The sequence below is a fragment of the Chaetodon auriga genome, chromosome 5 (genome assembly GCF_051107435.1).
Source record: "Chaetodon auriga isolate fChaAug3 chromosome 5, fChaAug3.hap1, whole genome shotgun sequence".
NCBI classification, from domain to species: Eukaryota; Metazoa; Chordata; class Actinopteri; order Chaetodontiformes; family Chaetodontidae; genus Chaetodon; species Chaetodon auriga.
In genome coordinates, this window is record NC_135078.1 from 19,977,056 (window position 1) to 20,005,000 (window position 27,945).

A 27,945-nucleotide genomic window follows, 5' to 3' on the forward strand; every position below is an offset into this window, starting at 1 on the left:
CAGCAAGTGCTTGCATTTACACGACTGCATCCAGCAAATGTCATGCTGATTAACGTCTGAGTCAGCAATGACAGTAGGAGCAACATGCCATGACAGAGATTTACCATGTTCCAACTATAACACAATTGTTCAAACAAATACGGAAACATTGATGGCAGGAAGATGAAGCGTAAATGATGTAGCGAAAGCCAACGCAAGCATTATGTAAAGAAAAGATAGCACAGATGCGGAGCGGGAAACAGCTAACGAGCAGCGGGAAACAATACGACAAAGTGAAGCGATTAGAAGCCACAAGAAGACGAAAGAAAAGTTGGAAGGACAGAGCTTCAAATGGAGAAATGGCTTGTTTGATGCTCTGCAGCACCTGCAGACACTGCTGGTCATTTCGTTTGATACAAGGCAAACACACGCTAAAGTTACTTAACAGCCAGTATCTGGTGATTACTGCGGCGTTAGAGACCACACAGCAGATTATAGTTGCTCTGGAAGCACAGTTATGTCGCGCACACTTTCACACCAACGTGCACGCTCACACACACAGAGTAGGTTGTATGTGAAATGTCATGCTCTCAAAGATGACACAGTGGAGCTCTGAGTGAATCAGCTCCAAGAATCCTGATCAATGTGTCAGAAAAATGTCAACAGGCCAAAAGATATAAAACAACACAAACAACTCTAAAAAAAAAAAAAGCCCTGAAAGACCTGCAACTTCTGTCACAGGAAGACACACACAAATACACAAACACACACACACACACACACGCTGATATAACTCCCAGATAAACACATAAACACAAAAAGAGAAGCGGCACTCCGCACAGGGCAGAAATGAGGTCAAATGGATTTCTACCTCTCAGGATTTAACAGGACAACTTTAGAAAAAGGGCAGCGAGAGATGGTGGAGGAGATGAATAGAGAGGCAGGAGGTGTTGGTGGAGAGAGAGAGAGAGAGAGAGAGAGAGAGAGAGACAGAGGGATAGTAGAGTGAAGTGCTTTCTGAGCACAAAGTCAATTACAGAACACTATCTAAAACATTAACTCCCCCTCCACACGCTGACAGAACATTATCTGTTCATTCACAAGCCTTTACACCAGCAACTAACCACTGCTGTAGCTTTTTTCATCAGATGAAGTTTAAAATATGACACATCCAACACAAACAATGCACAAAATACAAATGCGGTTCTATTTCAAAGGGAAAACTGTTTCTTACACCTAATGAGGAAACATTTTGTGCCTTACTGATGCGAAACAACTTTAAAATGTTACAATGCAAAATGCAATCGCCCAAAAAAAGATCCATCTTTCATAAACCAAACAGAAGAAGGGTACGGAAATCTCTCAAATGCTTTCAAATATAACCATAAAACGCTGTGCATGCGGAAACACCCGCTAACAACCACACACACACACGCACGCACGCACGCATGCGCACAGTTCATGGATTCCTGTAAACGCTACAGGAAACAGCTGAAACATTAGTGCTGACATGAAACCATGTCTGTTGAGTTATTTTAAAGACAGAAAATCAATCAGGGGAAATGAGCCTAAATCTATACCTCTCTAGGTTTTATCCCACATTCTGTGGCCATATCTCGCAGGCCTCAGGGAATCCCTTTGATGGACCTGAGACAGAATATAATACACTGCGTAAGGATATACAGTAAGTTCTGTCAATAATGGGCCTACGGGTGAAGCTTTTTGAAGGATTATATAATATTATTCTATTGCTCCTGACACAGACCATCTATTAAATCATCACCAGCATCCACTCCCCCCCCGGGCTGCACAAAGGAGTCCCTCTCACAGTCACTTGGCTGAAGGCTTTGTGCTCACTGATAAAATATAATACTCCTGAACAGAAGTCCTGGCTGCGAGCTTGTTAACATTTAATTTATCTAACGTTTACGTAACCGGGAACGCCTCAATGACACTCAAAATCTAGTTTTTTGACGGTAAAGGTAAAGACAGACAACACAAGCTACACGTGAGACGATCAAAAAGATGGATCACATGTCAAATCACCAGTAAGTATCACATAAAAGCTCACACTCCAGGATCCTAGAATCAATGATATGATGAGACTATGCAGATTCATGCAACATTAGAAGATGCCAATGTGTGTCATTTTAAGTATTTTTTTGTACTGAAGAGGCATAACTGTTCACACCGGTTGAATGTATTTGCAATTTCGGTCAGGACTCTGAGAAACAGATTTCAATCTCAAGAGAGACACCATCCAGGTAAAATAGAAGTCTGAATAAAATTTACATAAGTGTGGCGGTGGCAACCCAAGAATGTCTTTATGAATAACACTGTGCGAGAGCCTCAACTCAGAGTTTTCTGGCAGCTTCACTTTTATGAAGCGTTTCAGGCAGCAGACTTTTTGTTTTCCTTAACTGTTGGGACGAGGGGATTATTTTTAGATGATGCCACTGTAAGACCGGGGTACTGCTTCCATGTCACTGTCTATGTACAGAGTTTGTATTGCATCATCAGGTCAATTATGACTTCAACTCTGAAAGAGCGTCCCTCACATTTTTCCTTTTTTAAGAAATGTCTTAGACGGACACAGAGATGATCCGAGTCTCTCGCTACTGAGGGAAAATCTCCATGGCCACCATGTTGTGTGACGAGAAAGACTAATGAGAATTGATGGCATAATTACAAGTACGGCTGTGAATGTGCACTTATGGACCACTTTTCTATTTTTTCTTCACTTTTTCTCTCTTCACTCTGAACAGGCCTCTCTCTCTCTCTCTTTCTCTCTCTCTTTCTCTTTCTCTTTCTTTCTTTCTCTCTCTCTCTCTCTCTCTCTCTCTCTCTCTCTCTCTCTCTCTCTCTCTCTTCACATCAGATGCTTGTCTGCCAATTACTCTGAGCACAGGGAGTAACAAGCACTATTCCTACAAGTCAACAAATATAATTGCCTCCACATTGGAAAAACTGCTGCTGCTATATTTGTGCTGCTATGACTCGTTATGACCCACATTTTCCATGTGGTTTTGTAATTGACCATATTCTTTTTTACTGGTGTCAGAAATCACACAATCACTCAATTGTTGGTGATTTTTCCACATAAATTATGTATCACTACTTTCCTTATAAAACAGGTGTTTTTGACTTGAGTCAGTGAAAGTGGGAAAAGTACGGTTAGTCATGATGACATTCAGAAACCCACTCATAAATCAAAAGAGGTATTTACACGTATAAGGCAGGCATCACTAAAAAAAGAGGAAGAGGAGCCAGTAGAGAAAGGCACCAGAGGGACAGAGAGGCAAGGAAAAAGATGCCACTGAGGATGAGAGACTTAATGCAAAGAGCAGCAGGAGGGGAGTGAGATGAGAGGACTGATGAAGAGCGGTGAACGTGAAGAAAGAGTAGCAGAAGAAGAGGACAACTGCCCAACTTTACTGCAACACAGATCAGTAAATACATGAACAGATGAGAGTTGAAAATGTGTCCAGCAGTGAGACTGACTGTAGGTCTGCATGGTACAACATCTCAGCACATCCATGTTGGAAAGCCTGCCAAATGGTGTCACTGGACACCACTGACACTTGCTTTGTCTGTTGATAATAATTGGATCGATGTTCAGACAAAGAGGCAAAGTTTTTAAATTAAAGCCTGATTTTCTGAACACATCTTCAGGAACACTATCTGTAAGGACATTACGGAGTTTTTAAATATGGGCTAACATATGTCCATCAAGGTTTACTGAGTCTATATTTACTTGTGGTGTTGTTATCAGCGTTTTAAATGAAGCCATTCAATTGTCACGGCTCCTGTCCTTTGGCTGAAAATCTGACCATGCATCACCACTGCAATGGCCTGTCTAATCTGGGGTCAATTCACTTTCAAGTCAATTGACATCTGATGCAGACACTGCGAGGCGTTTGTTCGAATTGGCATTCTCGTTTTTCACGGTTGGGTATGATAAATGACGCAACTTCAATGCATTTAGAGGAGATGTGTCAATGCTTTCGCTCTGGAAGATTCATTATCGTCAACTCACTTTGCATACAGAGTCCGTCGGTGCAGTTCTGAGACTGGAGGACGAGCCCCTCGCAGTCCTTTCCTCCATTTTTAGGTGCTGGGTTGTTGCACTCCCTCCTCCTCCACTGGGTACACTCCGTCCCACAGGCCGACCACTTGCTCCAGTCTGTCCACACACCATCCACTAGAGGGAAAGAGGCCAACAGAATACTGGTGAGCAAGAAGAAATGAAACCAAGTATAATGTCCTCAATTATGTCCCACATACAGGGACATATATAGCATGTACAGAGTGCAAGAAAAATAACATAAGTGAAATGAAGCAGAGCCTGAATGCAGGACAGAACAGGTGGAAACATGGGGCCGAAACAAAAATAGCACTATGAAGAAAAGGGATATGGCACAGAACAAATGGAGCATGGGTGAGAAGAAGCGGACACAGTGCACCAAAACAAGACTTACCAGTGCACAGAGTGGTACAGGGCAGCTTCTGGATGGCCGGCCCATCACAGGGCAGTCCTCCGTTGAGAGGGGCGGGGTTGGTGCAGCTGCGGGTTCGTTTCTGGAAGCCCCGTCCACAGCGGCTGTTACACACTGACCACTCCGTCCACGTGGACCATCCACCGTTCACTGCGGCAACAGATCAGATCAGTGATGTCATCAACGCCCGGATCCACACATGCATTAATCATGTAACATTTTAATCCTTATTGTTTTTATTCCAGACATCGTTAAGTCTTACAGCCATAGCTGCATGCACGCTGTGTATAGATTTGAACTGTTACGGGGGTGTTGGATATTGCTGGCCAGCAACAGCTTGGTCACCACCATTAACCATTGTGTATAGTGCTCTTTCTGTCATTGTCACATTTTTATTTTTAGATCGTTTTTTAATGTGCATTTGTGTTCACAAACTCGCTTTCCTCAAATTGGCCCTTGAGGGATGACTAAAGCATTTTGAATCGAACTGAACAACAATCTGTAGTAGACATACAAATATGAAAAGCCGCAAATTTATGTACCAAACGGGCCTGTGATGAAGAAATGATACAGCGCTGAGCGCAGTGAAATCCCATTCTATCACATCGGCCTTTCATCCTCAATGGAGAAACCTGTGATTTTAATGTGTTGTTTGATTTAATTGAACCATTTGTCTTGATGGAGTCGGTGTGTGTTTTACAGATGCCAGGAGGCTGGGTTGTTGAAGTTTAGTGAGAACAGCTGGATTTTCCTTCTCAGCAAAACCACACACTCACACAAAGACTCACACAGAGACTCACACACACACACACACACACACACACACACTTTTCGATTACCCTGCTGCTACTGTGGTACAATTTTTTCACAGCGTTTTCACATGCTGCCATGCTGCTTGCAATTAACTTAACCCTAAACCCTAGTTGGAACAAACACAGGGAGAAAAGAGGGGTCCTCTCCAGCCAAAACAGCCATATGTCTTTTCATAGTGTGTTTGCATCTCTGTCTCTCTCTGCATCTTTTACTACTTTCTTCCTCGTTTTTTTCAACATCGACAATATTTCCCTGCTCCCTGACACATCGAGACGTGACCGTTGCTTCATTATGTTGTATCATTGTTGTTTTTCATGAGAAAAATGTGGCAGCGCAGTGCAGACGAAGATAAGGGCAGATGTGACACAGACAGAAAGGGAGAAATCAGGTATGGAGCTCGAATGAGTCACAGGGGCACCCAGAGAGAGAGCTGACATCCAGAGAGGTGCAGTGGGTTGAAATTCGTCTGCTACGTTTCAACAGCTCTGTCTCAGCCCAGTGGACGGTGCCCACTCCCTTTCCCAACGCCCAATTAGAAATGAATCATCAGAGAAAACCAGCAAAATCAGGCAGTCACTTTTGTCGTCTACTTTCTTCACCTTCTCTGCTCATTCCTCCCTCTCCACTCACCTGCATTCTCCCACTCTGCTCTCCTCTGCCTCTCCTTCCTCCTCACCTGTCTCCCCTCCATCTATAGCTGCTCCAATTTTTTTTCCCTTATGTTTCCTCTGTTTTTTCCGCGACTATTTCACCTTGTCAACAGTGTCAGCCGGGCCCTTGTGCAGCCGAGAAGATTGAACCACAGATTGAACAATCTATTTCTGTAAGGATACATCAGTGTCAAACCACTCCATCTCTCGCTGTCTGTATCGAACACGCACACACGCACAGTTATTTTTGATTGAAACACTCCTCCTAGTGAATAGACTCAGTGTTATATTTGAGAGTAACACTGTGTGTGTGTGTGTGTGTGTGTGTGCGTGCGTGCGTGAGTGGACCCGTATTACTCATGCTGCTGGGACATAAATCTGTTTACACAGCCACATTGTGAGGATTCACCTTCCTTATAGGGACAAAACGCAAGTCCCTGTAATGTAAATCATTATATTTTAGGGTGGAGACTTGGGTTAAGGTTAAGTTAGGGTGGTTAGGTTAGGGTGAGTCGTGGTTATGGTTCTGGTCAAGGTAGGTCTCCAGGAAATGAATGTAAGTTGATGTAATGTCCCCCAAAAGTGATGGAAAAATGTGTGTGTGTATGTGTTATAGGTGTGGGTGTTTTGCTAAACATTGTTTCTCCTCAAAACGTTTCCTGTCCTCTCACGTCAGGCTGGCATTTGGTGAAATGGGAAAAAAAAAAAAAAAAAAAAACAAGACAGTGAGACGAGGCACGCGAGGCATTTTCCTGCTCTTAACGAGCTTTTTCTCCTCAGTCTTTTGCAAAAGCAGCGAGAGAAGTGCCTGAAAAACAACTAACAGCATTCAGAACCGAGCTGCTCAGCAAAGTTTCTATCACGCCATCACGCCATATGCTGCACAGTTCATTTAATGGTGGGACTCTTGGCTGAAAACACAGACATGTGGAAAGCCCACGTGTTCTAATTTAAACCTGAAGGCGTGATTGGTGGATTTTAATTGGGTGAGGTCAAGGGTGATGTGGGAATATCAGGCCAATCACAAAGAGAGAGTGTTGGCATGGCAGTAGAGCTAATTTCAAGTGGCAGATGGGGGCTGGCTTGGCTGATCAGAGGCATTGTTGGGTGGCTGCAGCTAGCATTTAAAAAGGAGTCAGTAAAAAAATCACGACATTGGACACAACAAACCACACACACACACATGCAGAAAAAACAGATAACCTAAATCAGAATAATTACAGCTTACAGCCGGCACAGCCACACGCGTGAAAACTCACCATAAACAATGACAGTCGCTGTCGTGCTACGTCTTTTGGCCACTATGTTCTTGGCCACACATGTGTAGTTGGCCGTGTCAGACAGACGCGCCTGCTTGATGATCAGGTTGTGGTCGATGGTGATGTAGAAGTTTCTGTCCTCTGCTGGGTCAATTATCTCTTCGTTCTTCAACCACTCCACCTGGGAGAGACAGAGAGGGGAGAAAATGGAGTTATTAAAAAAGAGCTTCTCCACACTTCTGATAAACAAAGAAAAAAGATGAGGAAAATCTAGATAACAACAGATGACTAACTCATGTTACTGTGTAATGACTCTGTGGAGCTACATCTTATCTGATTCTAGAGTGGGAAAGTTTGCTCCTGTCGTGAAGGTAAAAACAAATGAAACCAGATAAATAATCATTCAACCTCAGTTCTTTGCTCTTTGTAACTATCTTGCCAGCTGACAGAAATTACATGATCATATTATAATCTTGTTTTCGCACTGCTCCACCCTGGGAGCAATGGCTGATAAAAGGGGGGGCTTTCAAAGTGACATTCATCTAAAACGGTCAATCTGTGAGAGGATAAGAAAACTGAGAGAATCAAGTTTGGATGCTGGTAAATCTTGTTTTTTAACCTTTCCGGATGACAAATAAAGAAGGAAAGGATGGAAGGATTTCTAACAGGATGATATTGTGATCTTGTTTTTCAATTATTCCACAGAGAAAAGCTTCGGGGAAATGTCACAATTGAAAATCCAAGTAAATAAATGAATAACTATGTGAAGCTCTGTAGTCACTTGTTCTTGTGATATGTCAGAATCATCCTGTAAAATAAAGAGAGGATGCAAAAATCTAAATTATTCACATATATAGTATGTTTTAGAAATATCAAATTTAATATTGACGAGGAAAGGAGTGTACTTTGTGAGGTTGGATGTCAAAATAATAGTAATTATGAATAATGAAACCACAGGAGGATGTTTATGCATCAAGTCACAGAAACCAAACAGTTGGAAGAGTAAAGAGCTTCATCTTCAGTGACCCCTCACAATATGGAACCCCGGGGTGGCAGCGAAGAAAAGGAGGAAAATGTCCTGAACATATGCTTTCACAAGGTACTTTGGGTGAAGGGTGGAACAGCGGGAAACTATCCTATTTATGAGCCTAATCACATTTCCTGAGTGCTGTATTTACTGGTCCAAACCCTCATAAATTCAGCCTGTCCAAGCTTTATGGTCGGCACATAAATGTCCGAGCCGCGTTGTTTAATCCACGTTGTTTAATTTCCTCCTCCCTTCGCATTAGGAAATGGAAATCTCAGACGCAGAAAGAGGAAATTCAGTGTTATTCTTCAGTTTACTGCCCGCTTCGGCTCGGCTGTCATTCTTCTTCTCTCTCAGTTATTCTACCTGCTTCTCTCTCTGATCTTTAGAGATTTGGCGGTGCTCTTTGGCCATGGGGCTCACTGTAGCTCTGAATTCTCAATCTTAAGTGAGATGCTGTGTGACCTTTCAGTTTCCATTACAAAGCAAAGGTTATACGGGAGAAAAAAAGCAATGACAAACAAAAACATATATATACACACACGGCAAATGGTCGGCCGAGGAGTTTATCCTCGTACGGTAGAAGTAGAAAATGGGTGCTCTCTCACAAACAAAAGCAAATGCAACGTGTGTAATATGGATTTTGTATTTATTCATGCCCTCATAGTTAAATCTGCTGAGAAATAACAAGCGGGCATGCACAGAGAAACAGGCCTTTGCTAAAATTCACCCTCTTCTAAGAGATTTAAGGTCAGACCGCATAAACATATAAGCACTAAACCACTGCTCATATAATATTTCTGCTCAGCAAAACACTCAATTTAAAATCACCAACTCGTGCCCTCATAAAGACACACATGCATAAGTTCAGTCATATAAAACAGCTTAAATCAACAGCATGTACTGTGGCAGCAACAGTTAATAGAAGTGATGACAATAATTTCTTGTGAAATAATAGACTTTTACACAGCATTTTACTGGTTTTAAGTTTGATAAATAAGCTGTACTGCGCTTCTTCTTACATAAAATAAAATGACCTCAGACTCCTTCATAGTTCAGCATGACACTGACCGTGTTGTCTGTATTTCCCTCATCAGGACTGAGAAGAAAAATAAAATGAAAACAACTATGACTGGCAGAAAAAAAGTTTTTCCATCAAACTTAACAGAATTTCCAAAGCGTACAGTCATCAGGAAGTGTCTCACCCCTGACCTGAATTTGCCTCACGATGATCAAAGCACCATGATAAAATATCTGTAAGCTGGCGGTGAACCAACCACCCAGGGGACATGGACTGTTGGAGGGTGAAAGATAAAACAAGTTCAACTGGATAAGAAAAATTAAAATGGCCCCAAGTGAAATGTCACCTCAAGCTACCTTATGAGCCCTGAGGGACCGCGAGTGTGTCCCGACTGTATTCAATTATTCTAACGCAGGCTAGTCAAGTCAGTTAGTGTGAACGGATTATATCATATCCCCCTCTTTATTAGCCTCATCTGGCTAGCACCAGCTGGGAATAGCCACAACTTTTCCCTGAATAATCAATGTGACGGCACATTATGCTGCTGGAAATATTCATTTGAAAAAAGGCAAAAAAAATCCCACCATAACAGCACGGACACTGAAGTGTGCACCGCTCCCTACAAACAAAGCACGTCTGAAGTGGTTTGGATTAAATCAAGTGTCTCATTCCGATACTAAGTAACACCTCCCAAACCTCTTCAAATACTCATAATAATACTCCTAATTTACTGCTTCATCACTACTTTTCAGATGTGGGAATGACTGAAGTAAACCGGGAGTCATAACTGAGAGAGAGAGAGAGAGACAGAGACAGAGAGTAGCTATGAACTAATGACAGGTGCCAAATTATGAAACATGGTAAAATATGATCTAGGAAAAGCTGATTTTAGCTTTTTTAGCACAGTTAGTGTTATGCCCACCCCTCTGTCCATCCATTCATCCATCCAGTCATTAATTAAAACAACTAATGACTGATCATCATCTCTATTTTAATCTTTTCTATATCCTGAAACTCCACTCTTCATGTATTCAACCACTCACTTGACTTCTATCCTCCAAACACTGTTAATAAACTGCTGTCAGTCAACAAAGGCGACGAGGAGCTTCTTTTAAAGGTAATTTGAAGTGCACTTCCAATTAACCTTCTGCTCTTTAACTTGCTTACTCTAGCAATTTGTACTACAGTGCTGAAACAATTTTGTGTGTGTGTGTGTGTGTGTGTGTGTGTGCGTGCGTGCGTGCGTGCGTGCGTGCGTGCGTGCACGTGCGTGTTGAAAAGCAGCATAAAGTATAGAAAAACAAATACTTGCTTTTTTCCCACTGGAAGCTCCTTTTGTCTAATGATGCATCTTATCAGTGAAGTCAACTTTGTCAGATGACAAATGACTGCTGTGTCATTCAAACAGTGAATTAAAATCACTCACAAAAGGGAAGCACACATACAACTAACAGCATGAGATCAAAAGCAACCTTCATTAATCAGTTTTTCAAGCGATCAACTATTAACTATTAATAAACTATTTGGTACACATATTCACCATTAAGGAGTGGTTTATTAGCATGCCTATCAGTAGCATATTGGCTTTGTCTTGTCTTTGTCTTAGTGATGTCTTATTCCACATGATGTTATTCTACCACTACTAGGCCTTTAACTTAGTTTTCTCTCATTAACCTCCATATTGCTGCTTATTGATAGTGGATTATCTGTGAAAGCTTCACCACAAGGCTGAAAACTGTTTGAAAAGTTGACTTGTTAGAGATATTTGCTTCTCACAGGACAGCAACGCTACAAACATGTGAAGCTCTGACAGAACACGATGCATTGCTGTTGATTAAACTACCCTTCAGTATAAGTAAAGTAGTTAAAATTAGCTCAGTCTTAAACAGCTGCAGCAGCAAAATGCAAACACATGAATGTAGCAATAATCTGAATCCAGAAACATCATATTTCACTTCTGATGCTTTTACTACAGTCCAGCTTTGTCTCTTACTTGTAATGGAGTATTGGTATTAGCACTTAAATAAAGGATCCGAGTACTTCTTCAACCACTGGCTCCATCCTGTATGATCACATCATTTTACAGCCAAACACACGAATACAGTTGTTTACTGGCAGCTTTTTCATATTAGCTGTGAGCTCTTGTATGATGATGCACTGAAAATAGCCGCAGTCTTTGATGATGCCTGAAGGTTGAAGCATGCAAGACTGATATGTGCTCTGCTGGGCTCAAACAAAGAGACCACATGTGGTGGCTATACTGCCACTGCCACCGCATCATTAGCCACAGCTGGTGCAAGAGTGTGTGTGTGTGTGTGTAAATGGCAGAGGGTGGCTGATTGGATCAAGCCAACCCCAGGGGAGAATGTGTATTTGTTATTTTAACTCTCGCCCCCACATCACCTGTCTCTCTCGCTTTATCCACACACCACTTGACACACACTCACACACACACACACACACACACACACACACACACACACACACACACACACTCACACACACACACAGAAAACAACACCCATAAACCATTGTTTTATTGCCATGGTGTAGGTATGAAATAACTGCATTATACATGCCTGTGTGGAGATACTTCAAACGCTTGCAGCGTGTGATCACACACACACACACACACACACACACACACACACACACACACACACACACACACACACACACAAGACACCTTTGGCACACTTGCGCACACACAAACATAAGCAATGCTCTTGGCCTCTGTTTCAACTAAAACAGGATTTAAAAAGGGTTCAAGAAGAGTCCATCCTTTTTCTTCTTTAGACAAAGAAATCAAATGCTCTTCTTTTCAAAGGGAGAGAAGCTTCATCTGATCAATTACACACTTGCTTTGTTCATGTTCTCTTTCTGCTCTGACCCGATGACTGAGACAATAATTTGGCTACGGTATATTTTCAAATTTTGTGCCCCTGAATGTGGGATGAAAGCAGATTTGTAGTGTTTGGGTATTACAATATATACTATGTGTAGTGAGGAGTGATGAATTTAAATAAGTAAATGCTTCCATATGTTTTCTTACTCGCAGCTTATGGATAAATGTCCCATCACATGGTGTGCAGTATCAAGGCAGCAGAAAAGTGTAATGTATCTATTGAGATATGCATCTTTCCTTGGCAGTGGAACAAAGGCTGGATCTCATGCTTTGCAAGTTAAAAGTAGGCCAAGATATAGAGATAGAGTATATGCTCCCTTTTGTTGCACTGGAGAGCAGCACAAAATGTTTTGCGACGCAAAGCTTTTCCGCATATCATATCACCGCCATATCATAGTCACACACTGTGTCACAAAGAGAAACACAGTGCAAATCTTGCAAAAGCAAAACAAATGGCAGACCACAGAGCAAGAAGTGAGATAACAAAGCAAAGAATATCTATGACAAATGCTGAAATATGACATGCTTTGTAGAGCCACTACAAAGGGTCTCATATGGGAGTTGATAACAGCGCCGCAAAGATAGAGGGTGTATGGATAGAATCTGCCACTGAATCACAACATTAATTTTTCAAAGTAGCAGCAGGCGCAAACGCACAGATACACAATAAGAGTACGACGAAACGCAAAATAGATCAGCGACAATAAAACCTGATTCTGCAATCAAAGACAGGCAGGGAAATCAAGCTGTAATGCCTGTGTGTGCGTGCGTGTGTGAGTGCGTGTGTGTGTGTGCGTCTATGAATCAGTGATGTTCGTCACTGAGGATTATCCCCTTGATTAGGTATATTATCTGGATCCCTATAAGACCACAGATGAGTGGGTTAAAGAGCTCCTGTAGTGATTACTCTACCTATGTGTGGGCGGGGACCGAGTGTGCGCTGCCTGCCCGTCCATGTTCTAATAATCCCACCCCCACCTTCCAACACCACCTGCTCCATCGAGCTTTGTCGCTTCGTTTCAAGGCAAACTGAGGCGAAAGCTGCGCACTCACAGCTCCAATGGAGGCTTATTTTTAATTTTATGAATCAATCTGGCACATCTTTGTCTGAATCATCTTGAGAAATTAGTCTGAAGAGGGTAAGATGTGCCGAAACACTGATTCATAAAACTAAAAATAAAAGAGTTGCATATGAAGCTTTCTTCTCCTTAATTTACCTTCAAATTTAATATCCGCTTCATAGGAAATACCTTGATATGCTGCTATTTGTTCTGCCAAATATGTTTTGCCGGTGGTAACTTTTTTTTTTTTTTTTTTTTTTTGTTTGAAGTGAGAGAAGTTTGATGTTTTTGTACTGCATGAACCAAGTGCAGGACTTTCACACAGGAGGCCTGGATTTGCCTCCTGAGCCACATGTGTGGAAACAGGCAAATTTAGGCAACAAAAGAACTTTGGTTAGTGTTTGGGAAAGATCATGATTTTGGTTGTCATTGTTAATAAAGTAAACATGTGACTTGTGAGTCAGATTCTTTGACTTTCAACAGTAAAGGTCCAGTGTATAGGATTCAGGGGGCTCTACTGGCAGAAAAGGAATACAATATTCATAATCATGTATTCAGTGTATAATCAAACCAAACACTTGCTCTAGAGGATGAGGTGACGGGTTTTCAGCAATCTGCAACCTCACCGTTAGATGCCACTAAGTCCTACATACTGGTCCTTTAAACGTGAACGTTAGATGAATGCTTTGAGAGCCTTAACATCACCAAGAGCAGAATTCATGATTTATTAGCCGTGAGTAGATACCGTACACACATTACAGGGGAAAACAAAGTATCCGCTTTATTATTATTATATGAGAGACCTCCTTTCATTTTGATTCTTCTTTGTGACAGACCCTTCAAAGGCAACCCCTGCTCACTGAAATTACATTTACATACAACTAATTTGCATTCATAATTACTCTATGCAGCCATACGTAATCGCTGCCTGGATTGTTGTTGTTCACAGCCAAGGTTTCTTTGAGGAGACACCACATGTTATGTATCATGCTGGAGCTGCTGGGAGGCGGTCATACAAAGCGCAGGGCTGTGACACCAGAATCCAGATTTGCATCCAGACTGCAGAAGCACTTTGGTTAGTGTTGGGGAAATATGCTGCTGTCTTTTCTGTGTTTAAACAGACTTGATCTTTGCTGTCAGTGCCCAAACATAACCATGAAAGAGTTGAATAAAGCTGTATTTGCATTACAAAGATTGACTTCACAGGTATGTTACTTAACAACATTTCCTCACTATGCTAATACAAAACTAATTCGCTCAGCATTAAGTTTCCTTCAATCAAACTATTTGCTCTTTCCATTTAGTTCTATATAAACATAATTTCTACGAGACAGGGCCGTCAAAGGAAAATGCTGTTGTACTGTTGATCGACAACCTGAATTCCTGTGCCAATGATCACTGAAGCAGAACTTTACAAATACTACGATGGGATTTACATCGCTGCCGTGAGTGTATCACTGTTTGTGCTAATTGCATTCCCATAAATTCAGCGCAGTAAAGCTGGATTTATGCTCCTGCAGGCTGCGTTAGGCCAACGTTCGCTGGAGGCACTCAGAGAAGTTTACATGACTGCTTCTTTTACACGTGTACACCTACAACTTTTATTGTATTTCCAGTCCAAACATGCCTCCCATCCACAGCTTAATCAGCCAATCAACTTGCTTGACATGCAGGTCCATGTGGTGAATTGTTGACATTTGGAAGGCGTGTGTGCCGGCTCCTCATAGGGTTACTCAAAACTCCTGTCAATAAGAAGGTTCACAGAGAAGTTTATGTGCATGTTTGGGAGGAGCATAATTCCTGAATCTCTCCCAGCTATAACGCCCATCTAAAAACATCTCCTGCACTCCCATCCAGCACACACACACACTCAGATACACACACATACACATTACTGCCAGATGTGCCACCCTCATTATTATTGGCTCTGACTGGCATCTAGAGAGCCATCACCATAATTGGCATGCTTGTTTCCATTATCAAACACTCACATGTGCATGCATGCTCTCTCACACACACACACACATTAACAAAACCACACACACATAGACGAAGTGCAACATGCCAACCCAGTTCTCAAGAGCCAGGTCAGTCCAGTCAGCAGAAAATAATCCAGGAGAGAGATAAACATAACAGGAGAGGAGGGGGGCATTAAAGCAGGAGGGTAAGAAACAAAAGGAGGTGCAGAGATGAGAGAGGGTTAGAGGAAGACAAAGAGGTGGAGGGGATGGAGGAATTAAGAAAAAAGACAGCAGTTGAGTGACTTGATAATGGCGAAACAGAGAGCAGGTGGGAGAGAACATATTGAGAGACAGACACAGACAGAGTGAGGGAGAGACGAGCGAGAGAATGAGAGATGAGTGTTGGCGGAGCGAACCATCTATCTTTCTCTTCTGCTGCCATCAGCTTTCTTGACACAAACCCAGACAATTGGCTATAGCTGTCTGCGTGTGTTTGTAAGAGGATAATACCAACAAATGCCACACACACCTACACACACACATCACCCGCCTCCTGATGTGTAGCTAAGTAGAATAGTAATCAAGCTATTCATTAGCGCAGTAACAAAGGCCATTACTGGCTAATCAACAATCTTCAAACTCAATCGAGGAAAGCTAATAGAAATTTAATCCAACAGCGCACATGAATATGGTGAAGACCGCGTGTGTGAGTGTGTGTGTGTGTGTTGATATTAGACAAAACAATTAGCTCATTGTGATAAGATGAACAAAAGGACTTTGTTGTTTCAAACAATTAAAGGAGAGTAACCATCATGGTGGGAAAAAACAATGCAATTCGTCTTAAATTACTTCCCTCTGCATCAAATAAATGTAGCACTTAAATTGAAATCAGAGCCTAAATGCGCCGAATGAAACCACCACGATACACGAGGAAGTGTCCTTTTATTCATCATTCGTGGAGGTCATGGTGACGGGCAGGACCACGTGGACCCCCATGGCTATGGTGGAGCTGCTGAACCCCTGCTGTAGAAAAAAACACTGGTCCAAACTTCACATCATTCAGCCTCTTTCAAAAACAGCTTTATCTGAATGCCTAAAATCAGATGAAATGAGAGCTCACTGTGGTTTAGGAGTATTTTGATTTCTAATCCAGTCATTAGTTTAAGGGATTGAAACACTCATCAACAGCTCTGATGCATGACGCGGCGCTGAAAGCAAAATGACTGCCTCTGGAAATTCCACTGTTATTTTAAGTATTTCATGATGTGGTACTTTTGTAGTTTTGAGTCTCCCCGTATTGGACCAGTACTGTGGAGCCTATAGGTTCAGTAGCAACTATAAACTATCCAACACGCATTCAGTCCCTATGGAGAGTGATACATAATTTACAGTCGGTCCATAAAGACACCTGGAACTGTTTTCACTTTGCTTCCCAAGTTAGCAGCAGAGAATGTGATTTCTTATTCATGGTTGCCTCATTGAGAATTCATCACGATGGCATTCACATATCCACAACGAGAGGACGTGGCAGCTGGTCACACTGAATTTGTTCAGTGCCATAAGATACATATCTATCTGAATGTACAGTAATGGGAACTCAGCTATCTTAAACAGATCCTACTCAGACTACAGAACACATTCTCAGAACTTTAAGTTCTCACTTTGACAGCTTTCACACCACACACACACATCTATTCCTGCTGCAATCTGTGTTTTCTAACATTGCAGCAGAAATATTCAAGCATTCATTTGGAAAGACAAGATGAAGCACATGAGATATGCAGCGAGTGGATAGTGCGTGTTTTTGTGTACTTTCTCCGCTCTTCTCACGGCTGTGCTCACTTCACTTCTTGGCATCTCCATTCCCGCCAATTTGTCGCATTTTAACAAAATACATTTTGCCAACAAAACCTCTGGAATAATTGTCCTCTCAGCATGAAGGGCAACCCCTCACTCCCACCTTGAGTACTGTGACACACTCCTCCTGTTAGTCATCCCTTACTTTGTCTTCCTTCTATATTCTAGCTAATAATTATCTAGTTGTAGTTCCTTGCAATTCCACATCTACAGCATAAAAACACATAATTTTTTTTACTAACTCCAAAATTACTTAAATGCAACACAAATTCAAACGCTCTTCCAAGACCCTCCACTCTGAAGTCAGTTCAGCTCACATGTTAAAGGGCTGAGTTGGAACATCTAATGAGAAGAGACAGGGACAAACAGTCTCCAGCTGGGTTGTGACAGGCTTAAAAACATGATTTAGGAATAAAATAAGGGATCAAGAACTACTGATGAGAGGTTGTCTCTCAGACAAGAGTCGGGCAGACAGACATGAGCAGATAAGCAGACAAACAGGGAGACATTATTCAAAGAGACAGATGGACAAAAGAAAATAGAACAAACTGTCTAGACAGACAGACGAGACGAGAAAAAGATATCAAATGCAGCAGCAGGAAATTGATAAGTTTGTAGGCTATATTTAAGGACGCCGTCAATGTCCACGCAGCAGTCAGGAACAGTTGCTAATATAACCTTGTCACTGTCTGCATTGATTGTGTGAAGTGTGATTTTCAGTCACCTACAGTATATCTGTGTCATTTCACAACCCTGGCTTAATTGGCCATATGTCCGGGTGTTTCTGTCTGCATCCTCACGACACTTGGGAGGTGATTAGGACAATCCTGCTGCCCGCTGCTGCTGTGGGGAATTTGCTACAGCCACCAACTCCATGACAATACAATACATGCCAGGACTGGGCAAACTGGGCAGATTGTGCAGGTTAACATAAGGTCACTGTGTGTGCACGCATATATACAGCATGTAAGTGGGTGAAGTGTGTGTGCGTGCGTGTGGATGTCAACGTGTCTGTGCCTTTGTGTGTGCATACCAACATGGGATTTCAAAGGCTCTGACAGCTTAATTAACTAGATCCAGGCGAGTGACATAAAGACCCAATTAACCACACTGACGTAACTGGGTCACCATCGACAATCATCCCACACTGATGTTCTAGAAGACTTAAAAGTGATTTGTTTCAGCATTTTTAGAGTTTCCATTGCATTTATCTTTGCATAAATCAATTAAGAACACATTTTATCTGAGTTATTTTCTTCCTATACTGTTAAACAAGATATATAGGCACTGATTCAACAAATCTACAAAGAAAGAAGGACAAACAGGCTTTCACTAAAGCTGAGGCTAAAGATTATACCTTAACGAAGTTCCATATGACGTGATACAGTATTTTGAGTAATTACTGGTGATTTGCTTGTAAAAATGTATGTTGATTGTGCAAAAAATGTAGGAAATAGTGGGCTTTCCTCAACATTACAGAGGAGAAATATATATATATAGTACATAAATAATAATAATAACTAAAAAAGTTTTAAAAAAGTACTTTCTAGAACCTACACAGCACAATAAAAATATGTATATACTACCCAGTATAATCACTTACACTGAAAAAAAAAAATAAATAAATAAAATTGAACGTTTGGGCATGAGCAGAGAATTCCCAGAGGTCTTGTACATCAGAGGAACTAGGACTTAGTTTATGTTCCTAAAAGTGTCGTATACCACGAGGAATTAGCTGGGCATCGACGAAGAAGCACATACATAAAAGAAAGAATCCCCAACGTGCAGCAGAGAGTGAGCAATAGCAGAACGCTCTCCAAGGTGTCCCACACAGACAGAACTGGGACACCGGAGGACACCCAGTTGGACTGAAACAGGCCTACAGAGGTTTATTTATAACCCACTACTCCACTGCACCTTGGTACACTTCCACTAAATGATGTATGGCGTGCACATATGATACACAAGTATTATTTTACTCTGCTGTGACTAGTGAACGTGACTCTAAATATCATGTCTTTGCGTTATATCACAACGCAGCGTTTGTTTTGCAAGATTCAGCACGTGCTTTTTAAGAGGTAAAACACTTTGTTACTACAGCATGTCCCTGAAGTTAGTGGTTCCCGCTCTGCAATGTAAGCTTATAAATGATAGAAAGGAGAGGATGAAAGAAGAAAAGGGCAAACAAGTAGAAGCAGGTGAAATGGAGGAGAGGAGGCAAAACAAGGAAGTTGCTCAGCACTAAAGGAGGTCACAGATGTGCTGAACAGAAAGCCTGCACTGGCTTCTCCAGGGTGCACACATGCACGAACGAACACAACACACACGCGCACACACATACACACACACACAGTGTTACCTCTGAGATTTAACACAGGTGCAGATGCTTCACAGTGATCTATTAGACTCACCCTCTCATGTCAACATTCAAGAGTGGAGAGAGACAGAGAGAGGGAAAGATGGATGGGGAACAATCTCGAGAGAGGGCCGGATAGAGAAAAGGTATTTCCACGGCAATGTTGAGGGAGCGAGAGAAAGATAGAGAGTTAGGGAGGCAGTGATTATGGTGGAGGAGGATGAGGAAACAGGGAGTGCAAGCCAGAAACAGATAGCTGTGGGTGATCCATTAAAGCTAACCTGACAATGTCAACAAATAGGGAGAGGAAGCGTGAGAGGAAGCGTGAGAGGGAGGGAGAGAGGGAGCACGTGGAGGGAGAGAGAAAGAGAGAGAGAGAGTGCAATAGCATGGAAGAAAAGGACAAATGAAAAGGTAATGAGGAGGTACAGGAGACTGAGGGAGACACAGAGCGATTTGGAATTTCCATGCTATGTCAACAATTAGGGAAAGAAGGATGGAGAGAGGACGAGGCCGAGGTGCTGAATGGAGAGAAAAAGGGAGTGCAGGGAAGAGGGGGAGATATACTGGGGTAATCCATTAGGCCAAACACTTGGGAAAACAAGAGACGGAAAGGAAAAGTCATGTGAGGAATGCAGGGGAGAGGGGGAAGGAATAGGAAATTAAGACAGGAGGAAGTTGGTGAGGGTATTATTTTTCCTGGGAGTCCTCGTGTCAAAACAGTTGTGTGAGTGTGTGTGTGAAAGAAAAAAGAAAAATCCACCAGTAACCCCAGCTTGCCTTCCAAACCCATCTATCTAGCATCAAAGAACCAGGCATTAAAGAGATGGGCTGTGGAGGACTGATAGATGGGCTGCACTTTTGAGACATGGTGCAGGTGGTTGCTGAGTAAATGGGAAAAAGAGATGTGCAAAAGCTGAAGAGGGCAGAGAAGAAGGCCAGCGCCTTGGAAGTGGAAGAGTGCACATGAAACGGACGGCAAAGCAGGAAGGTTTGAGGCTCGGCGATTCAAACTAGGACTCAAAGGGCAGAGACATTTATTAACAAGCAGTTATGATATTGAATTTACCAAAGCCGCAATGCCTCCAACTATTTCCTGACAGACATCTCAATAAAATAACACTGCAAGGTGAAGAATACAATTCAGCCAGCAAGGACATTTTTTGATTAAAGCCGCTTTGCATTTCCAGGAAATAAAAATTGATAATCAATGACGGCAGGAAAAAGTCGGGTGAATATTAATGCAGAAAACATGGTTAAGAGGGAAATTAAGTTAACTAAGAAAGATGAATGGAGCCTAATGTATTGATCTATCTTTAATTAGTTTTTCATCACTTTGATTCTAAAACATTCAGTTTCAATAATCGATAGTTACTGTAAATTCAGTTACTGCAAAAAGCATTTTTACAACAAATGAGCGTTGTTTATAGAGATCCATTCAATAATGTCTCTAATATGTACTCTTTCAGCCAAAGAGATAAGAAGGGTGCTGAGAATATTCTGGGTTTTAAAATACATCCAATTACAGACCACTGAACGTGTACCTAATAAGATGCCTAGGGTTTGTAATGTGTCATGGTTAAGAAGTCTGGAGAGAGAGCAGGTAGGTAGAGAGCTTTGGGATGAGAGAGGAGGCAGTGTAGGAGAGCCACGATGCAGACGAGTCAGGACCTGAGGGTCAGGGAGCAAAACCATTCCCACTGAGATATGAGACACTTCAAGTTAAGGACTGTTGATTATGTGGGAGCGGAGGGACGATGGAATCCTCCTCGTGTAAAATTCTCTGTGTGCAATTTGACTTTTTCCACTGGTGAAGGCCATTTTAATGGTGCGCTCAAGCTGGTTTTACTTGTGTTTGGATATTTTCATCAGCATTTGAAGGCTGCACTGGTTTATCAATAACGTTTTCAGTGAATGACAAGAGGAAAGCATCAGCAAATGATTCACACATTTGCAAAATGAAATCTAGCTAAAACGGAAGGAGGCTCTGTCTGTATTTATGTCCTTCGATTTTCTCAACAGCTGTTCATCCGATCGACTTCACACTTGGCGGATGTATTGCTGAGGACCCGAGGAAGTGCAGTGTCAAGTGCAAGCTCTTGAGATCTACAGGACATATTTATTAGAAGTGTGTTACTACTGCCAGAGGCACACACTGTGCAGCGTATCGAGAGGGGACCTCTATTAACTGCTACACCACCGAACGGCATGCTGGGCGCAGCACGTTCGCCCTCGCTCGCTACAGCACATTCAAGAACAAGTGGAGAAAGAGAGCTTGGACATGTTGCATTGTAACAAAGTCTTTATTTTAATTCACTGAACTCAAACATTTAAAGTGTCAGAGATGTAACATTTGCTTTGGTCCGAATTAGTTAGCTGCTAGCAGCGACAGCAGCCAGTTGATCATCTCACATTCGTTATTAAGTTGAATGCAATTTTTGCTTGAAACGTCCATCCCTAACGGTGTCCCGGGCATCACCATTGGCTGTAGTGAAAGCTACAAGCAGCTCCACCAGAGGTCAAGTAATCTTTCCAAACAGGCATGCTTTGAATGGGCGCTCCACTGGTATTATAAAGTAATATGTTTTTCCTCAAAATCCATTGCTTACTAATTTTGGAGAACCATGAACTGATGACAAGAAAGAAGGAAAGCAGGAAATTGGAAATGGACAGAAAATAAATAAATGAACAAAGAAACTGAGTGGATAGAAAACCATGAAAATGCACGAGGACAGTGATCGCAATAGCGGTAGCTGAAGAGAGGAGAAAAAAAAAATACAGAGATGACAGTTTGGGGTGGGACGAAATGCTGAAATGAGACTCTGGGCTCAAATCATTAGAGGAAGAGGGAAGACGAAAAACATCCAAATCCACTCAACAGCTCAGACTCGTTGGGGGAACAGACGCTGACCTACTAACAAGCGAGAATCAGATTCAACACCTCAAATATCACCGGGGAAAAGTTCAAAAGGGAAACATTTTTAACTTGTGATACAGGAACTGAAAGTTAGGAAATTAAAAAGATTAAATTGTTCTTTCCTCCGTTTTAATACAGCATGCTGCACTTTGTGTTCCTGTCTAATCTTTAAGCTCTTGATGTCACAAGGTAATATTTGTTCCGGAGGGATTTTGCAGCAAAAATATTTCATGAGAGCGAGGCGAAATATGTTGACATTGACGGAGGCTGTAAGGCAGGCACAGAGCTGTCAATGACCCTGAATATTTGATTTATTCCTTTATCTATTCAAGCATAATGCATAAATACTGGTATTTCTTAGCAGATTCATGGAGTCAAATTCAAATTCCTGGCAATTAATTGACAAGAAACAGACATCTAGTTAACTTTGCTGCAACTAAAAATAATTACTTAACTTTATTTAATAATTACTTAAGTCACTATCATTGAATGAGTTAACACAGTCTGCAGTATTACTAACAGGGTGTTGGTCCTGACATTCCTGTTAATGCAAACCGAACCTTTTCTACCGCGGCAGCTTCACATTAAAAGCATTTAACTGGCAAAACACAAGTTGACATTGTGACATCACAGGAAGTGTTTGTCAGTGGGTTTTGTACATACTGCTATTGTTAAACAGGAATGCATCTACAAAACAGTCATTTCCAGCATCTTTTTGTCAGTGGGTCAGTAATGTAGAGCTGCAGGCTGCACACCTCCGACTTTTCAGCGAGTTAACAACCTCCTTTCAGTTTCACTGTACCCTGCAGTTCATGGACTCTTGCCTTGTGCAGCATAAAATCAGATCAGAGTTGCTCAAAGAATGACAGAAAAAGCATTGCCCGACTTAATTAATACAACAATAATTTGTTTTGTTACCCTCAGGATTATGTGATCTGTAGTATTAAACAGCATGTGCTGTTACCTCCAGTTACTACAGGTGTCGCCAAACCAACCAGGACTGAAACCTTTGAGACTGTTGCTTTAAGCAGACACAGCAAGTGCTCTTGGGGAGACTTTATGGAGTTTCCTTAGTTTTCACATGCAGTGTTTCTCCTAACTGACTTTCCGGGTTGCTGTGAGCTAGTGTTGAAGTGATTGACAGCTTGGTAAATTATAGAAAAGCCCTGTGCATGGTTACGGGTCAATGCGGTAAAAGCGTTGAAGCCCTCTGTGTGTGTGTGTGTGTCTCTGTTGCGGTCTTTATTTCTCTGGACAGTGATGTATTTTGCATTTCCTGCTGAATCCTCCAGTTCAGTAAGTACTTTAACATCACTAATGGTAACAGCAGAAGATGGAGAAGGGAGGAGGGAGAGAAAGGTGAAAGAGAGGGATGCAAAGAGACAGAGACAAGGGGAAAGAAATGAAGAAGAAATTAACAGTGGGGACAAAATGAGAGCAATGGGAGAGAGCACAAAAGAAACCACAGGACACAAGACTGCTAAAGAGCATGGACGTTTTTCCCCATTATGACCTGAAAACACCTGCAATGTCTGAGTCATCTTTGGAGGAATACTTTTCAAGCAAGCAGGGCCATCTACCTTAGCAACCTGAGCGAACTTTGCTTCATTTTTACACTTTACATTTATTTTTTAACGTACTCTACTGATTTCTTGGGGTTATGCACATGAACTCAAGGAACTGGAAATTGTGTCTAAAGCAATTACATTAATTCAATCAGAGGTGGATGTTGGGGGTTTCTAACGAGGAGTGCCTGCTTTTTTCATGGTTAGGATAATTTATATTTCAGTTCCTCTTTTTCCATTTCTCACTCTGCTCCCAGAGGTATGTCCTCAGAAGTCCTCTCACACACTCCGGGTAATCAGCAAAGATGTAGTGTATCCCTCTCTCCATCAAGTTCAGCCTTAGCCTTGTTCGGTTATTTTGGGAATGTAATTTAAAATGAATGCATGTTCAAGGTAACATTCAGGAGATACAAATTAAAACCTGTGCTTTCCTCTTCAATCTCACTTCCCCACCAATGGCGTCAGTCAATGCAAACAGGGTTCATGATAAAATCACAATATTTTAACGAGGAATGAAAACAAACTGAATACATAAATCCCTCATTATTGTTCATGATGAATAAAGGAATGTATTTAGGTTTCACTACCCTTACTTATTAAAAGTGGTTTTTCCAAATAGGTTTTAGTTCAAAATACATATATAAAAAAAACTCTTTTAGCTCTGTGAGCATTAAACAAAATGTATATGTGCATGCAGGCATGTGTGTAATGTGTGGGAGGCTAACCCTTTCCTTACTTTTCTAATGTGCAGTTGTGTATGTGTGCAGGCATTTACGCACATGTTTTATGTGTGTGTGTGAGTGTGTGTGAGTGTGTGCATGTCAAAGCTGATTCACTGTACAGTGTAGGAGTGCTGATGACACTCCATAATCATTAAAGCATGAAGAGGCTCTGAGCTGATTGGGGCCATGCTAATCCTTTTTAATTGACTCTCCAGCTCTCCAGTGTTATTAAAACCGCCCAATAACAAAATCAGCTTTGCTTTATTAGCCGGGTCAGCTAAACTATTGGAGACCTCCCTGTTTGTTAGTGTTGCATTTTGTTGAAGGATGTACAGAATAAAGTATGAGCACGGTAAACAAGGAACAAAATGGACATATACAAAACACAAATAGGTAGTGCCTCTGCTGGAAAATGTTCTGAAAACAGCTCCTTCCAATTACATTCAGACTGGGAAATTCTGCAGTACAGGACTTGGGTACAATGTCAAACTTCAGTGCAAATGCAGGAGGTTTAGTGCCCTTTATGTAGCAAGGGCACAGATGTTATGATGAACTTGTGTGCAACATATCTGACTGCAGTTAATGCTGACTTTTTAAAACATTCAACCATGACAATGATCATTCCCAAACCTTAGCCATACTTTGGAAAAATTGGGTTTCTGCAGAGTTGTTCTTTTGAGGCAATTCCACATCTTTGAGAACACAATTTCTCAAACTGCAGCAGTGATTTTATAGTTTTTACCGACAAAAAGACAACACATACCATCATGATCAGCACATTCTCTCTTTATAGTTCCTTAAAGAACTACAGGAGCGTCCTCTCTCTAAGTGCTGTACATCGGTCTCTGCAAGGTCACGCTTAAGTAGCCTGCAGCCATCTACCTTTGAAAGAATTATGCTTCTGAAATCAGAAAAGCATCGGAAGTGCCAAGAGTTTCTTGGCAGAGTGTTTGATAAGCTGATGATTCAATACAATTCCAGGGTGTAAGCAATATTATGGTTAATACAGCTCAGCACAAACGCAGTCATTTTTTTGATTTCACACCACCAAACACATTTTACATAGTGTTAAATGGAGGACTGCATCTTAGCAGTAACGGATTTTTACGGTCGGGCGTGAGGAGACGACATATCATCACAAACATATTCTCTGCTCCACAAAGACAGCACGGTCATCATCTGATAATGTTCTGTTGTCAACACACTCAAATTTATAAGAAATATTAATTGCACTGACAATGACCTCCTTTAGTAACTCACTGAAGACTACTTAACTGAATAGTGATGTAAGTGAAAAGCAATTAATTGGTAGCAATTATTCAAAGCCCTGGCTTATTAAACGTTTTCAGTCTTGGTCCCAATGAGGAATTTACTGTCCCAATTGCTTTCGTAGTTAAGCATTTAAAATTATATCACAACTCTTGCCAGCAGTAGGACTGAGAACTATTTTTAGGTGCTAAATAATTTCATAAATAAGTTTCTAATATGTTCATTGTATTATAATAATATATATGGAAATACACAGAAACCTTTTGTCTGCACAACTTTTAAAGTCCTAAAATACTTACAAGGTCTAACAACTTATAAAACTTGACAGAACAGAGCAGAGATTTGTTATTTGACACTGTCGCACCCTGTGTCAAAACAGAGTGCTCATTCATCCATGACAACACTGTCAGGACTGCCGAGGGCAGCACGGGTAGCTGCCTGACAACGCAGTGCACTCTGCACAGTCATGTCACCATCAATCCACAGCTTTATCTCAGAACTACGTCAGGAAAGACAGGGGGCGTGAGGAAGACTGAGACACAGCAATAGTGACAGAAAGAGACAAAGTGGGAAAAAAAAAAAAAGACCACGAGAGAGACAAGAGTCCACAGAAAAGGGTGAGAAATGATGAAAAGACAGACACAGAAATGGAGATTGGACGCCAAAAGGGACAGACGTAAAGAGAAAATGCTGAGAAACTGTGCAAGGTTTCCTTGAAGACACAGAAAATCAGTGAAAACAGTCAACAAAAATGCATCGATTTAAAAAACAGTGAGAGGGGCCAGCGTTTCCACACCAGCACGTTTAACACTCTCTCCACGTCACTGCCAGAGAGACATTAAAAAAGGGTTAATTGCAAAGGCGGGCTGTCCTATGGTGTTTGCCAAAGCCTTTGAATAGATAATGAAAGGGGAGAGAGAAGGTTTTCCTAATTTAGGGGGTGTGGGGGATCCACACAAACGTTCATTATCTCCTACCCTCATACTTCTGAGTCAAGCACACACTCAACCCATGACATACCACACACAAGCACACACACACACACACACACACACACACACACACACACACACACACACACACAGAGAACAAAGTCCTGGTTTCAAAAAGACTCAAGCCTCAGACCACAGAGACTAAAACTACATATGATCACTGGCCTGCATACTTCCCGTCCTCTCTGAGGAGGAAAGAAAATAATACGGAGTCGTCAGCTAAGAAACAAAACACAGGGCGTCTATATGTAATGAGAAGCTTCCCTGTTTGAGTTTTGATTGATAGTTTCCTTAAATGGCCTCGAAGACGGGCAAATGGACTGTAAGTGCTCGCAGTTACAGTCACTGAAGGCTGAAATAGCAAAACTCTTCTATTTGAGAGAGGGCCAAGATAAACATCGGGGTTCCAGTTATAATCTGCAAATAATGTATGTGCTCTGAAATCAGCATTACATGAGAAAACGAAGAAAAGGCAGAAAGGAAGAAAAAAAAAACATTGTATATTTGAGTCTCTCCGTCTAGACTGAACCAGTGATTGGAACCGAATGGAACTGAACTGAGAAAACAAGCAACAGATACACATTTTCTGAGTGTATAAAGACGCACAGAGAGGGGGAGTCTGATAACTGATGCTGAGACTCTGCAAAGGAAAATGCACATTTCCAATGCAGTTCTGCACAGTCTGCTGGCTTTAGAGCAGGATCTGACTAATGCCTGAATTTACTGACATGGCTTATCACTGGATGAAAAACCTCTCAAGGCTCCTAAAATACAAAGTGGTTATAAAAGACTGTACTGCTTTACAGTACAAGGAGTCAAAGAGATAAAGCATACAGTACGTGCGCTTACGTGTGTGTCCCTTCATGTGTCGACGTACACACATCATTAGATAATGATCACAATCCCTCTCTCTACATCCCCAACAACCGACCACGATACATTTATTACCAAAGCAACACAAAACCTCCTCATCCGCCCCATTTGTAAATTACTCTGCGGTGATAGACCATAGCAACAGCATTTTAATAATCTTAACACCATTTCAATAATTCACCTCGGCAGAAGGAATGAAAAAGATTGCTGACTAATCTGTGG

General features: G+C 41.6%; 1 protein-coding gene across 2 annotated transcripts in view; it reads right to left on the reverse strand.

The window, feature by feature from the left end:
* LOC143321150 (netrin receptor UNC5C-like) overlaps positions 1–27,945 on the reverse strand; it is a 184,182-nt gene that overhangs the window by 30,650 nt on the left and 125,587 nt on the right. For both annotated transcript variants that reach the window (XM_076731310.1, XM_076731309.1), the window contains exons 5-7: positions 7,198–7,378; positions 4,458–4,625; positions 4,016–4,180 (exon numbers count right to left, since the gene is read on the reverse strand). In XM_076731310.1, the coding sequence (XP_076587425.1) occupies positions 4,016–4,180; positions 4,458–4,625; positions 7,198–7,378 (514 nt within the window). The remainder of the gene's footprint in view (positions 1–4,015; positions 4,181–4,457; positions 4,626–7,197; positions 7,379–27,945) is intronic.